Source organism: Centruroides sculpturatus, unplaced genomic scaffold (genome assembly GCF_000671375.1).
Source record: "Centruroides sculpturatus isolate CEXI.00-Female unplaced genomic scaffold, Cexi_2.0 scaffold4, whole genome shotgun sequence".
Taxonomy (NCBI): domain Eukaryota; kingdom Metazoa; phylum Arthropoda; class Arachnida; order Scorpiones; family Buthidae; genus Centruroides; species Centruroides sculpturatus.
This window is the reverse complement of record NW_019384444.1, coordinates 968202-984345: the sequence shown is the minus strand read 5'-3', so window position 1 is coordinate 984345 and position 16144 is coordinate 968202. Positions and strand designations below refer to the sequence as shown.

Below are 16144 nucleotides of genomic sequence, written 5' to 3'. Positions count from 1 at the left end.
CCCTGTAGCACATCTATGGTATATTTGACTGTTAAAAAGATAAAAAACAAAACCTTTAAACAATCCAGCAAATCGTTTTTAATATCTTAAAAACAATTTTGCTGGATTGTTTAAAGGTTTTGTTTTTTACTTATTGTAGTTCCAGTAGGAATATATTTATTTAGTTAAAAAACTAACAAAATGCTTTGATGAACAAGCCTTAAAGCCAAGAAACAGGAAAGTGTTTTGATAAAAGAGATGAAGAATAATTTTTTCATTATTATTCTTACATTTTCAACATTTTTGTTTTTATTTGCAACATAATGGCAAATCTTGTTAGAAGAAATAAAGTATAAGAAGACATATTTTGGTTTTAATTAATCTAACTGATGATATGAAACAGAATTAAGTTAATAATTTAAAAAATGATATATATATTAACCATTTTGAAGTTAAATTAGATCAATTTTTATAATGGTACTGCAGTTAATGTTTATAAAGCTGCATTAGATCTGAAGTCTACTTTTTCAAATATATAAATTATTTTAAAATAGTTTTGACAGTACCCATTACTAATGCATTGGGAGAAAGATTTAAATGGTAACACCATCACAGCCAATTTTACCTAGTTGGACATTATTATTTAGATTGAATTCTTAACAATTACATTGTTTTATTAATTTACTATTTCCAAAACAGAAATAACTGATCAGGAAGTTAAATGTGTTCAGTATTTTCCATGTCAGATTGGTCTGTAGGCAGTGATGTCACAAATCGTTTGTTAAAATAACTTTTATGGTCACTTGAAAAAAATTTGTGAGCTTTTGCAAATTTTACTATAAAATATGATAGACAGGTTTATAGAAAAGTATATAAATAAAACGAAAACTACATTTCCTAAAGAAAAGACAATGAAATTCAAAAATATCACAAATCCAAATACAAACCTGTCTTCACATATACAACTACGTCATAAACAAATAAAATTTTCCTTTTAATTATAAGATTTTAATAGTAACTTGTTTTGTTTTGGATTACTTAGCATTTTTAAATATAAATACTAAGTAATGCAAATAAAACAAGTTACTACATAATATTATATAAAGAGGATGATTATCAAAATGAAGCTGTTAATATAGTAACAACTTTTCAGTTTGAAACAAATAACACTTTTTAATTTCAACTGTAAGAAGCATGATTTAATGTATTTGCCTTAGTTAGCAAATACATTTATTCAGGAAACCAATATATTTATTAATGTATAGCTAATTTAATTTAACTTTTAAATTAACACATGGTTTTAACCAGTATAAAGAAAATTAATATTGGAGTTAAATTTTTTTTTATTCATACAATTAAAACAAAAAAAGTCTCCCTTTTTTAAATATTTTTAAAAACTACACATACTATACAATATTTCTTGCCATTTTAGTTAAATGAAACATATATATTTGTTAAAAATAAATTAAGTTAAAATCTGCCTTAATATTTTATTCTAATTTGACAAATATTTATGTACTACTGAATATCAAATTCATAATCCCAATTTTCAATTAATATTAATCTTACTATTAGTTTAAAAATTGCTTTGCTTTAAACTGTTTAATTAGAAGGTTTATGCTATTAAACATAACTGATTAAGCTTTTGAATATAAAGTATTCAAGAAAAAAATTGTGTACAATGTGTTCTTGAATTTATGATTCAAGCACAAAAATATCAATAGAATGAATTTGTAAATTAGAATATATAGGTTGTCTGCTTTCAACTGATATTAAATACACTGTATAATTCTGAAGAAGATAATTATGACTAGAGATAAACAAAAAGAGAGTTGACAAAAATTAGAGTTTTTTAAAAAAACTTCATCCAGACATGAAAAAAAAAAATTACTAGAGATTTTATGATTGCTAGTTTCAAATAGAGGTGAATTTACAAGATTTTGGATAGACTACAGAAATGTTGTGACAGTAATAGAAAGCCAGGTTCAGGTTGACCAAAGGTGCAGTTGGATAATAAAGATGAGTATAGTCTGAAGCATACTCTTAATATCAAAGTTGCCCCTGTTTCAATTTGTTGGCCAAAAAATATGAAACACAGACAAAAGCTATGAAAAAGAAAGTGCTTGACATGGGATGAAAAGTGAGACATATGATGAAAAGGCAAAAGTCTATAGCAGAAATTAATTCACTTCAAGAATGGAGGCAACAGCAGAGGCACCAGATACACTCCTTTTCCACTTGATGTAATCATGGATGACAAATTATTATTATTACATTAAAGGTCTCCACAAAACTTTACTATCTTTTCCTGCCTCCTCATCCTAAAAATTACTTTGCACAGAAGGGTGAAATACCTGATCTTTTATCATTATCAGGCAGTTTCTGATGATAAAAAGAGATTGCACTGCAAGGCAAAATTCTGACAAAAGTTGCTGGCCTGGCTTACACTTGAATTAAAATGACCATGAAATGACCAATCAGTCATTTTTCATGGAGTCAAAAGGATACTTATATAACTAAGTGCAGTGATAAGAGATTGGTCTCTTACATCGAAAAGCATTAACCAAACAAAGAAAACAACATTTTTTAACTTAATCTGTCCATTGTCCCTAAGCACATTAGATTCAAAGCTGATTGAGTTTGGCATTAATTTTATGCCCTAAGAAACCAACCAATATGTAAGTTATTGACCAAATGAACAATTATGAGCTTATCATAAAGGACTAGTCTGTGTTAACAAAGCATGCAAAGTCAAGGGAGGATTAACAAGATGAAGTAAAATTAGGCCAAAGTTCCAAAATAGTTGTTGGTCAAAGCTTATTTTGTAATTCATTCTAACATTTATCATGCTGGCAAGGTAAGGCAGTTTGCCAGAATTTTAAACAAGATGTACTTAGTACTATTTAGTCTTACAAATTTGTGATCAGGGATCACAATATTATGCTATTCACAAGAGTACTGTATTCTTATCATTTTGCATTAAATTTTAAATAAATTATACTTCATAATAAATATGCATATTTTTCCAAAAACCATATATAAATTCAAAAAAGTTACAATAAGGCTGAAATAAGGCTATTAAAATAAAAAGCATAACTGCAAAAGCATTAAGTTTTAAATTTTGATTTTTCATTTTATATTACAGTAGAGCATCAATTATCCAAATACTGATCAACCGAAAGCATTCCAGTTGGCAAATTCAAATTTCCAATAGTGCTGTGGCACTGCAGCACTCCCTCTCCCTGCCAACCTAAACTGTAGGCCTACTTTAATGTACTACTTTATATAAGGTATATATTTGTAATTTGTGTGATACAAAATATATACAGTATAGTTTTGTATTTAATATATTTTTTTGTAAATGATCAGTTATCCGAACAATCCCAGTCCCGAAATGTTTTGGATAATCGANAAATAATTTTTAAAAAAATGAAGGTGTGTGTACTATATATATATATAAGTACACACATCTTCATTTTTTTAAAAATTATTTTACAACATTATTGACTTTTCTTTCTGATATTATGAAAAAAGTTTTTTAATTAATTTTTCATTAATTTTTTTACATAAATTTCTTGTTATCAGTAATATTTATATCTTTACTTGATAAAAATTCAATTTTTATAACATTCAACAAATAAGCTGATAAGTTGAGGAAACCAATAGGTTTACTTGAAAAGTAATGCTTTTGGACCTATTGTTCCATCATCCTTCATGTAGAACTTAGAACAATTAATAAATAGAATTGACAGTTGAATTTAGAATAATTTACATTTGAAATTTATATAGAACAAAATTTAAAAATACAACTTAAAATTAACAATTTATAGAAATAACTTAGCAGTTCATTTGTTAAATGTTGTGCCAATTCAATGTTTATAATGAACTTTTATTGATATATTTCATATTTATTAATTTATGACTTTTTGTTTTTAAATTGAAATTATGTAGCAATTTGAAAAACTTTACTTAAAAGCAGGGACAAAATTCCTATTCTCATGGCATCCTCCTAAATGTACTATAGTAAATTAATTGCACTATCCCAGTCTCTTGAGCTACATTCTTTGGGAAATTTACTTTAGTCCATTTTCTTATTTTTACTTTCTACACTAATCTTAGTTTTTCCTTTATTTTATTCAATGTTTTCCTAAATTATAAAATTCCATTACCCAGTCTTGAATAAAATGTCTATTTATTCCTTCATTTCACTATTTTTTAGGAAAAATTTTTTTATTATTATTCTTGATAAAACCAAATTATTTATCCAATAAGACAAATTTTGTTTATATCTACAATAGGTTCTAAATCATATTCTAGAGCTCAACCTACATCATAGTCTTAAAAATAACATGATTATTAACATATGCTAATAATATACTAGGTTTGTTTGCTGTTAAAGTATAAAAGATAAAAATACAAAACAAAATCATTTACACACAATTAAAAAAGTTAGTTAATTTACAAACTTTTTCATTCTTTAATAATTGACTTTATCAGACTATACAAATTGGAATATGAAAATGGAATTTGAAAATTATTTGAAATTTGTTTATGTTCCAATATACGTAGCATAACAGTTTGTTACTAAGAAGAAAAAATACTTAAAAATGAAGAAAATATTGATTTAATTGGTAAATTAGATACAACAAAAGCAATTTAAATACTGTTCTGCATTTTTTATTTAGCTACATATGCTAATAAATTATAACTGACAACATAAATGAACAACACCTTAAAATTTTCATGTTAGAAGTAACAATTGTTATATATAATNTACATTCTATGGGAAATTTACTTTAGTCCATTTTCTTATTTTTACTTTCTACACTAATCTTAGTTTTTCCTTTATTTTATTCAATGTTTTCCTAAATTATAAAATTCCATTACCCAGTCTTGAATAAAATGTCTATTTATTCCTTCATTTCACTATTTTTTTAGGAAAAATTTTTTTATTATTATTCTTGATAAAACCAAATTATTTATCCAATAAGACAAATTTTGTTTATATCTACAATAGGTTCTAAATCATATTCTAGAGCTCAACCTACATCATAGTCTTAAAAATAACATGATTATTAACATATGCTAATAATATACTAGGTTTGTTTGCTGTTAAAGTATAAAAGATAAAAATACAAAACAAAATCATTTACACACAATTAAAAAAGTTAGTTAATTTACAAACTTTTTCATTCTTTAATAATTGACTTTATCAGACTATACAAATTGGAATATGAAAATGGAATTTGAAAATTATTTGAAATTTGTTTATGTTCCAATATACGTAGCATAACAGTTTGTTACTAAGAAGAAAAAATACTTAAAAATGAAGAAAATATTGATTTAATTGGTAAATTAGATACAACAAAAGCAATTTAAATACTGTTCTGCATTTTTTATTTAGCTACATATGCTAATAAATTATAACTGACAACATAAATGAACAACACCTTAAAATTTTCATGTTAGAAGTAACAATTGTTATATATAATAGGAATAAAAATTTAAATTTCATTTTTTGGACCTCCAATTTTATTTAATTGATGAACAAATAATTGATAATTATTTTTACCATATTCAAGATTTAAATATTTAAAAGGTTAATAAAACATTTTAATAAATCTGGTAACTTATAATAAAAAAAAAGTATAACTTATCATTATCTTGATTATTAATAAAGATTTTTTTTACACTATATTTCAAACAAATTAATTTTTATTCATAAAAATAACACATTAAGAAAATATTTTATCATAATTGAGATATTAGAACAAACTTATCAAAATGTAATCTATTTAAAACAGAAATTTGAATTTGTATTTTTATATTTAAAGCATCTAAGTCTATTTAAAAATTTATCAATAGTTTTTGTTCTTTATTATACTGATATAGATTTATTTAAGCTTAGCTTTTCTTATAAAACATTTTTAATCAAATAACAAAAAGAATGATAAGTAAAACAATTTTAATTCTACATTTTCATCAATTAACTTAACAATAAGCTCCAAAACATAACAGAAATAGCTAATACATGTAAATAGATGAAAGAGAGGAAAACATTACCTTTGTAAACAAAAAGCCATTTTAAGTTGTTTTGCACATCAGTATCAAGCCAATTAAATTTTGAAAAATAATTTTTAAATTTTATTTTTACATTATTGATTACAGTCTAATGAAAAATTCAAAGATTTAGCAGTAAATTATATAGCAATGACTAACCATTAATTAAGTTAATTTATATTATTGAATTTATAGCATGCATAAATTTATTTGTTTTTTAACCATTAACAATCCTAGTATAATTAGCATTCACTGCCAGCATTATTGGTGTGCTATAATTAACATTCAACATGCCTTTTTTGACACTTTGGCATCATTTAATTTATTTGCTATAAAAATTTAAAGATAAAATTAGCTTAAATATAAATTTGAACAAAAAATAAGCTAATTCTAAANTATCCAGATTATATTTGTTTGAATCAAAAATTAGAGAAGAATAATTATTATTTTAATTACCAAATAACTATTGCCTTGTACATTTAAATCTAAGTTTTTCAACTAACTTTTCAGTTAGTGAAAAACTTAGATTTAAGAAAAGTTTCTTAATAATTTAACATTGAAAAATGTTAAATTAAGAAATTAGCATTAAACTTTTATAAAAAAGTCAAATACTTTGTGATAAGTTTTATGAAATAATTATTTATGGTATGAATATATATTTCGGTTTTCACGGAACTTTTAAAGTATTTATTTACGTCATAAATAAATATTTGATGTAATTGACAATTTTAAGAAACGAAGACACAGAATACGTCACACTACAAAGCAAAACTTTATTAATATCATGCGAATAAATTTTAAATTATTAAATATTTATGTAAATAATCGACAAATTTGAATACGATTTTTAAACTTTTCTTAATACCGAAAAAGTGAAAGTTTTAGGAATGAGCTTATTTTTAAAAGTTGGGTGATTTAAATAAAGTTTCCAAGTAGTTTCTTTATTATTTAGGTGTTATTTATTAGAAATTTCTTACCACTAATAAATTTCTGTCTCCGCAGGTAGTGTCCTTCACAGACTTGTGGTCGTTTTTTCGTACTTTTTTAGCCTTAGACTCCAAGTAACGTTGCTTGAGAAGCAATGTCTCATGACGCTGTTGTTCGTACAGACCGAGCGCTGTTTGGTTGTAGCGAGGACTACAATCTTCTTGGTGGCGACGGTAAAGTTCTATCCTGCGGCGAAGTCGGTCGACAACAGTTTGGCGCCGCGAAGGGAGGATTTCTTCCATGAGAATGGCTTCTACGCATTCATCACTTACGTTAATTCAGTATCCAAAGACAAATATCTCCTTGTCAAAATCCAAATCGAACTTTCCGAGTAACATTCCGACAATAATAACGTTATTATGTCGAATTCCCAGCCGTATTGTCTCATTTCTCACTTTATCCCCGAAAGTAACACTTCTTGGCCTCTAAATATCAAAAACATTCCATTAAACGTCGCCGAGTGAAGGAATTGAAGGGGCGAAGGGGAAGGGGGATGGTTTTCGCTGCCAAACGATCGCCTTCTCACGCTTCGACTAGTCCGACATCCGGGACACGACGTCAAACAGGATATGACGTCACCTTTACGAACTGAAAGACGGGAAGCATTCGGTTTTTGAATCGGACACGTGCACGGTAGCCATTCCTCAACATGTGCATTTGCTGTGGTCGTGGCGTGTCTTCCATACCTGATCGTTTCGATATCATCGATTCTAAATGCGGCAGAAATTTTAATAATAAAGTATAAATAAAATTTCGAAACAGCGATTACGTAGTGTTTTAAAGTAACTTCTTACCGTAAAATATCGTTAATTAATATATTAAAATGAAGCTTTCTGAATTTATTTATTAAACAATTCATTCGGATAGGTAACGATGGAACAGTTTTTATTCACGAATTATCACAAATAACATTAGTCGTATTGATTTGTTTGTTGTTCGAGTTAAATAAAAAAATTAACGTGATACATCGAAGAAAAAGTTACGTCCTTGAAAGAATAAAACTTTTCCCGGCTGTTACATACATTTCTCAATACAAGTCTTTTATCTTTTTTAGATTTCACAAACTCATTTTTCTTCGAATACATTTTATTGTAAATAACTTATGTCGGTATTTATTTTAAAATTAATATACGTTAACAAAGATTTAAAAAAATAACAATAAGAGATGATAATGTAATTTGAATATTTATTATACGACTAATGTCTTACTTAATAAAAATTTTTATCGATAAAATGAATCATTTAAAAAATTATATCGATTTTAATATTTAAAATTAACGAGCAATTATTTATTGTGACATCGTCACAATGCCGGGCTACTATTTNTTTGTAATGAAAGTATCTATTCAGCATACAACGTCAACTAGCAAAACTATGTGCAGTTTTTGAACACGTTCGATGTTTCTATTGGTGGTTTTGCTAATTTGTAATTTCCTTAAAAGCTACCAGTGTTTTTTCATTCTCCTCCCTGATTTTTTTTCCAGGGACAAATGGCTTTGCTTTGGATGAATTTTCTTTTCCAGTCCATTTTTATGAAATTATTAGCAGCGATAGCAGGCATTGCCCGGTTGAAAAGTAATAACAACAACAAATATTAAAGGAACAGCTAGATTCTTTTATTGCGCTATTAGGCAAAGTAATTACCGATATTTAGAGACCCCCAGATGTATTGCCTATACTAATTATATTTATTTTGCTCGGATATTTATCTAGACTAAATATATAATAAAGTATCTAATAAGTGTTTTTAAATTATATTTTTTGTATTATTGTTGTTTAAATTTAAGTTCATTTTAAAGAGAGAAATTCTATTTATACAGAATAGCGATATTTTTTAAATTAAATGCTACAATTTGTTTATAAAATATTCTTATTTTAAATCCTAGTTAACTCTCAGTGCAAAAATTTATGGAATGAAGATGTTTCATCAAGTATTCAGATATATAATACAAATAAATTAGGAAAATGCTTAAATATTCTGCAGAATGTGAGTAAATATTTTAAACTGTTTTTATATTATCTCTAATAGGTAAATTCACAAATTTGATCAAATATATCACGTTATAATGGTCGTGACAAATCTTCAAATTGATTCTGACATGATAAAATTTTATTATATTACATATATCGATTGTTTGAAAAGTAATTTTTGAATGTTAATCTTGACCAATTTTGGTATTTTTTAAGATCGATTTTTATTCCGGTATCAACGTGTTATAAATATTTATTTCAATTGGCATGATTTGAATAAGAATTAAATTACATCACAAAGCATAGCAGCAGTATATTCTCTTTATTTACTGCCTAGTTTCTCAATGAAATTTTCATGAAATATCCAATAGTTACCGAACAGTCGGTAGAATCTCCAATACTTGAGACTTATGACATTGTAATAAAAGTAAATATAATTGAAATTTAATAATCTAAACTAGTGAATAACAGTAAAAAAATCATTATATTAAAATAAACATCGTAATTTCATTTAAATCAAAATCAAAATCAATAATGAAAACTAAAATTATTAACGCCAGCGAAGGTTAAGAAACGCAATGTTTAATTTTGAATCGTTGTATTACAGTCATCCGAATATAAAATATGATGACGAATTTACGAACAATGTAGATTAAAAAATATATATTAAGTTTATCTAGAGTCTACAAGCGAAAGATCACTTGTATATCGTTAATAATTAAAATAAATAGCCAAATTTACTTATGTTACAAATTTTGTACAGTGTATGATTAAGGTAGATAAATCTACGAGTGTATTAATTTACGTATTACATAAGTTAAAATGAAAATACATCACGAAGCAAGAAATAGTGTAGTTACATTCGCTCTAAATAATAAGGGGGAACAGCGTGATAATGTGTCAGCCTTAACAAGACATTTTTATGTTTTTAGTGATCATATGCTGATAGTTTAATGAATGAAAAATACTTCAATCCAAAATAAACCTTTAAAAGTGCATTTAAAAATATTAAAAAATATAATTATTACTTTAAACGGAAAACTTAATTTAATTACTTCTAATTTATTAAATTTAATATGAATACAGATTGATTAAAATAGATTTAAATATAAATGTTTAACAACTGAACTAAATAGACCTATAATAAAAGTTCCGATTTTTGAAAATTTTTAGTTAATGGGAATCTAATTGAAATTAAATGTGATGACAATGTCTTGAAAATTAAGAACAATCTATTTATATATACATATATATTTTAAAAAAGTATTCTAAAATTTTATTTTTATTATTATTTAATTAAATATTTCATTAAACCGAATAATTTTGAATACAATTTAGAATAAGGCATAAAAATAATACGTCGAACGATTAAACTTATAGAAGAGTTACGCAATAAACAGGAATTTTTAAATTCTGGACGAAAATAATTGACGTCACTCGGTTACCCCTTCGTTCAAGTGATCCCGTTTAAAAAGTCACGTGATAGTTTCTGGTTCTATCAACATCCGGGTCACTAAAATCTTAAAAATGAACTGATGTCAAAAAATTTTTTTGAATTATTCGAGTAAAGTAATATAAATATATTTTTTTCGTTCTAAATTATGTTCCTTCATAATAAAATATATAAATATATTATTTTTAATATAAAAGAATTATATCGCAGTATATTACGACGTCATATACGTTGTTAGGCCTTTATAAATATTCTTATTACGCGGCAAGTTAAATATATCATTGTTAAGTAATTAAATAATTTTTAAAAATAGAAATAATCCAATTTATTAACAACAACGCGATATTTATTTTTACCACTACTCATCTGGATGCGAAATTCCTATAATGACGTCAACAACGTATTTTCAAATTCGTCGCACGTGACCGGAAGATTATACATACCTTATTATTTCCCAATTTTCGAAGATTTAATAAATCGCTAAACTGGCAAAACGACTGACAACAAAATATTTAATCTAAAATTTATATAAAAATTTTCCAGATTAGTTTTGATAATAATCTCTAAACTTAAATGGCATTGGACATTCGCCAAACTCGGTTTATTTCCATTTTATATTCTTATTTCGTAGTGAAAAATTTCCTTTATCCTTCGTGTTAGATTTTTAAAAGATAAATCACGTACGTGTATAAATATTGGATTTTTTATTTTTACTTTTATTTTCGGAATTTTCGTCTCGAGCGAGGAGGAGAAGAAAAAAAGAAAAAAAAAAAAAAAACCAAGGACCGAGTTCTTCGCGAGATCATTGACATTAACCAAAAACTCATTTGGTATTCCAAAACAGAAATGTTAAAGCACTAAAATATTGTTAAACTATCAATTCATAATTCACGTAACTCTTAACGTATCGTACATTAATTTGACCGTCTTACGAGCTCTGACGTTAATGTACACGTCACTAGGTAAATTTATGCATTACAATTATCATAATTACGACGAAGCGAATAATTAATCTTCGTTTGCGATGAATAAAAAAAGCTTATTAAGTGATTATAATGCTAGAACATAAACTACTTATACCTACGTAACTAATTACTAGAAATATATTTAAAAAACCCAATATTTTTAGTATATTGCTATTTTAGTCTATATTTTTCGATAATAATGGCTGACTTTTATTTAAATTTAGTAAAATATTTTATTGTTGTTATTTTTTAATATACGTATATTTTTAGTGACGTAGGAAAGTCAATAATTTTGCATTGTTAGATATGTTATATGCAACACGATTGGTCACTTCGCATTACGTCATCCGTCTTTTAGCATTATAAAATTTTAACTTAATCATAGACATCAAATTATATTGAAAAGTATTTTAAAATTTTTACTTTAAATTTTGCGTTATTTATGATGGCATTTCCAAATTAATAATAATTTAAAAAATCGGTAGTTTTCTAATGAAAAGATTTATCGTTAACATTTATTATAAAAGTTTACACTGAATTTGATTTTAAATAATACATCTGGAGAATGTTTACACAGATGACATTGCATTCTACAAAATGCTCGCGTATCCTATATACAATGTTATAATTTATCAATAAATTAAAAAAAAAGAGAGAGAGAGAGAGAAATAAAGCTTAGATGTTTACGATATCGCCATATTTATTAAACAATATAACGGAGTGTATCTGGTTCGGATCATAACTTTAAAAAGTGTTTAGAATGGCGGAGATATAATGTTACTTAGTTGTGAGGAAAAGAGGATCCGGTATATGTAGAGTGAAGCATCGTCTTTCATTTCCGTTTTTAAAAATTTCCATATCACATTTTTATATATATTTAATTTATGGTTGAATAGGGAGGTGTTATAAAACGTGATATGGAAATTATATGTATATATAATATACGAATATATACATTTTATAATATATACACCAACTTGTACCGTTCACATAGAAATTGATAATTAATATCATTAACAATTATACAACTGCAATGTAAACTTAGTCAGCCTAATATCCATATAAAAAAAATTATTAAATTACAGAAATTGCGGAAAGTAATCAGTTATAACTTTACACTTGTTTAACTAAAAATATATATTTTATTATTTAATACGATACTAACAATCTAAAATGTTGATAGAAATGATTTCCATTTACACGTTATGCATCAAAGACCCAAGGAAAAAATTCTAAAACTTTTTTCTGCTGTAAATAAATTTCACAATAAATTTTGATATTTTACCATGGCGAAACATAAATAATTATAATTTAAAAAAAAAAATATACATATTATATAGGCCCAAGTGCTGTATATATACAGTAGATTTAAATATTATTAAAGCAGCGTGTACTCTCGGGCAATGTTTTATACTGTACCTCATGAACTATTATATTGTAAAATCCTCTGTGCTAATTGAATAGACGTTATTGGGTAGAATAAAATAGAACTGTTTATAGCCAAATTATCGATAGTCTTCGATTAAATCAACGTCGAACTTTTAAACTAGATCTTCGGGACAATAGTTATAAATTCGAAGAAAGAAAATAAATTTGTCAGAATTGTCGCCAGTGTTTTTATACACGTCGAGAAAAAGCCCGTGGCGAGATAGGCGATGCATGCATATGGAAAAACTCAACAGTGAGACTTCTCGAGTCTTCTCTGAATTGGATATATAATATTTCAATCGTCATATTATTCTATGAATAAATCCAAAGTTTTCTTCGAATGATTATTCATTTTATATTCAATAAATGAAAAGTTTGTAGGCGTATCGATTATTTTTGTGTAAAACATTTCCTTTCTTGTTTTTTAAATTTGAGAGATGTACAAGTGATGTGACAGATCAAAGATTAAATAGACAATTTTAAAAAAATTATACTTATTAATACGAATGAAATATTTTTTATACCGAAAAATAGCCTATATTGTTAAGCTCGAGTTGATTTTTAATGAAGTAGTTCTATAATAACGGAGAAGACATTAATAAGAATTTATTTATTACAGCATTTAATAATTAAACTACCGAAGGACGAACGCTTTAACAGTGGATCGTATATTCGCTTTGGGTTCGATTCCCGCTAAGGTTTACATACTTCATGCTTCTCACGTTTATCGATGCGACTTAAAAATTTCAGGAAGCGGAAAACGGGTCAACAAGCAATATTTTCCATCGATTTTCTTAATAGATTAGAGAAGAACCATTTAAAATTGTAGAATACAAAAGAATCTTTTCTAAAGGAATTACATAAATACACAGTACTTCAGTCTTATAACGGATGTTTAATTTAGCTTAACTACGAATTAGTCTTATCGTGATTAGACTGAGTCTAATCACGATAAGACTCAATTTTTTGGGAATTTGATACGTTAAAATTAACGAACTCGCCATCCATTTGTTGTAATATTTAGGATCAAATTTTGTATTATAAATTAAAACGGATGTTATTTCAAGGCGATATAATTAGGATATCCTCAAAAGTGTCCTAAATCAAACCCGACGCTCATGTTTTAAACATTCTTATACAATAGACAAGTTATGCATTCTATCATTTGTATTATTTTTTTTCCAATTAAAACAAAAGGAATAATATTAGATATCTATAGACCGGCAATTGAAATTATTTCCTATAAAATAGAATAAATTCGAAAATTTAAACTGTATATAACCAATTTTGTTATATATCCTGCTCTCTTCCCTAGTAAAATGATCCCATCAGACGTCGATATTAGATGCGGTTTCGTGCTCGTAAACGGCACATAAATCTATGTTCATCTACTCCAGTACACTACATTCGTCAAATCAGGGTATCGTGAACTATGCTTAAGCCTGAAGCAAATGTCGAAACTGGTAAATTAATGGTAACGACGATAATACGAGTATAATTCTCTCGGAGTCAGATGTAATCACTCGTATACTCGATTTTAAACTTTCCTTTAGCGGGACTAACACAAGATATAACAGCAATGGTGTGTTATAATTAAAAATAACTTTAATATCCACCCACTTATATGGTTTGCAATTTTCGGCGAAGTTTATACAGCGGTTACTTCGCGTTTCTTCATATCGAGATATAAAAACAATCATTCATTTACACTGTTCAAAGGTCCTCTCTCCTACGTGTCTGGAAAACGTAATCCTTTAGTTTCCTGTGATTATGACGTCATCAACGATTACCACTATACACGGAAACGGACAGTGACGTCATTTCACGAAAAAACTCGACCGTGCAGCGTTTCTTCGCCGTTTTTGAAATACAATAGAACTAATAAACGGTCTCATAAATTATGTTAAAATGCTGAACTTTTCTAAGTTTTAACCGAACAAAATTACGAATTTCTTTCATCGTAGCTACTTTTCCTTTTTCGAATAATTAGTATACTGTCAAGTAAAGAGCAATTAATTATAGTTTAGAAAATTAGCAGTTAGTAAACCTTAATTGATTACACTAGAACCGTATCTAATTCAGTTACGTATAGATTTAAGATAATTTTATTAAGAATTATTTAAAATCGTATTAATGGAGAAGGGTTTAACTTTCTATTAACGGGCCAATTACAGGAAGTAGCGTCGTAGCGTCTCGTTTGTCAAGTGCATCGACCTTTCGCCATGTTTAATGAAGACTTTGTTCATCTCGGACAGAAATAGGCCATTGCCATTAGCCATCGTTATAATCACGATAAAAGATTATTCTTAAACTCTAAATGACTTCAAATGACATGTATGCGCCTCACTTATTACGTCTGTGTTTATATGCATTATATAAATTTACTGCAAATTTCCAAAGGCAGACATAATTCATAATTCTATAATAATAGTTCTAACAGGTAACACCTTCTTTTAGCCATCACGATCTAAAAGAAAACCGTACCAGTTCTGTACCAGTCTTCCACATAAACAATTTTCCCCCCTTCCAATACTGGTTGTATATATGCCATCCAATCGTGTAGCGTGTACAGCAGATGTAAATATTGAAACAATCGATGTAATGAACTCCGTTTAAAAATAAACATTTTCAATATGGCAATAGTGACATTGTTCGGATTAATGTCAAAGAGCGTGTGAAATTTATTCTCAAAGAAATATCACATGCTTTTTCACTATGTCACTTCAACCGCATTAATTCTTGATATTTTTTCAAATTTAGCTTTGAATTCACTTATTTGACCACATTTAAAGTCCAAGTTTGTTCCAATTTTTAAAAGTAATCACCGTTTCAATTGTTTATTTTGATTTTAAACTTTTAAGTTATAAAAATTACAAAATTTAAGTTTTTTCTCTGACATTTTAAGATTTAATATTCAACTAAATATCTGCTACTTTAATTTTGTTATTCACATTTCTCTTAATGTGAATTAATTATCTCTCTATCAAGTTCTGTTATGTACAGTACAACTAACTGGGACATTTATGGTGAAAACTGGTTGTGATGTGCACCACTGACCATCCATTTGGCATGTCAATATACCTTGAATTATTTCCAATTACATTATATAAACTGTTGATGAATAAACTAGATTAAAATGATAATAAAAATCACAGCAAATTGTTTAATAGTTTTGATTTCTTGTTCTTTCGTTACAAAATTTTTAAATTATATATTGATTGATTGATTGATATAAAAGAAACAAAAATAAATATTTGTCAAATAAAATTATTTTATTTAGTTTTCTAATTATTTTATTCAA

At 26.6% G+C, this 16144-nt stretch overlaps 1 protein-coding gene across 1 annotated transcript in view; it reads right to left on the bottom strand.

The window, feature by feature from the left end:
- LOC111620291 (mastermind-like protein 3) overlaps positions 1-7654 on the bottom strand; it is a 33107-nt gene extending 25453 nt beyond the window's left edge. The window contains exon 1 of the mRNA XM_023362196.1: positions 7017-7654. Within this exon, the coding sequence (XP_023217964.1) occupies positions 7017-7268 (252 nt within the window). The 5' untranslated portion in view covers positions 7269-7654. The remainder of the gene's footprint in view (positions 1-7016) is intronic.
- Positions 7655-16144: the final 8490 nt, after the last annotated feature.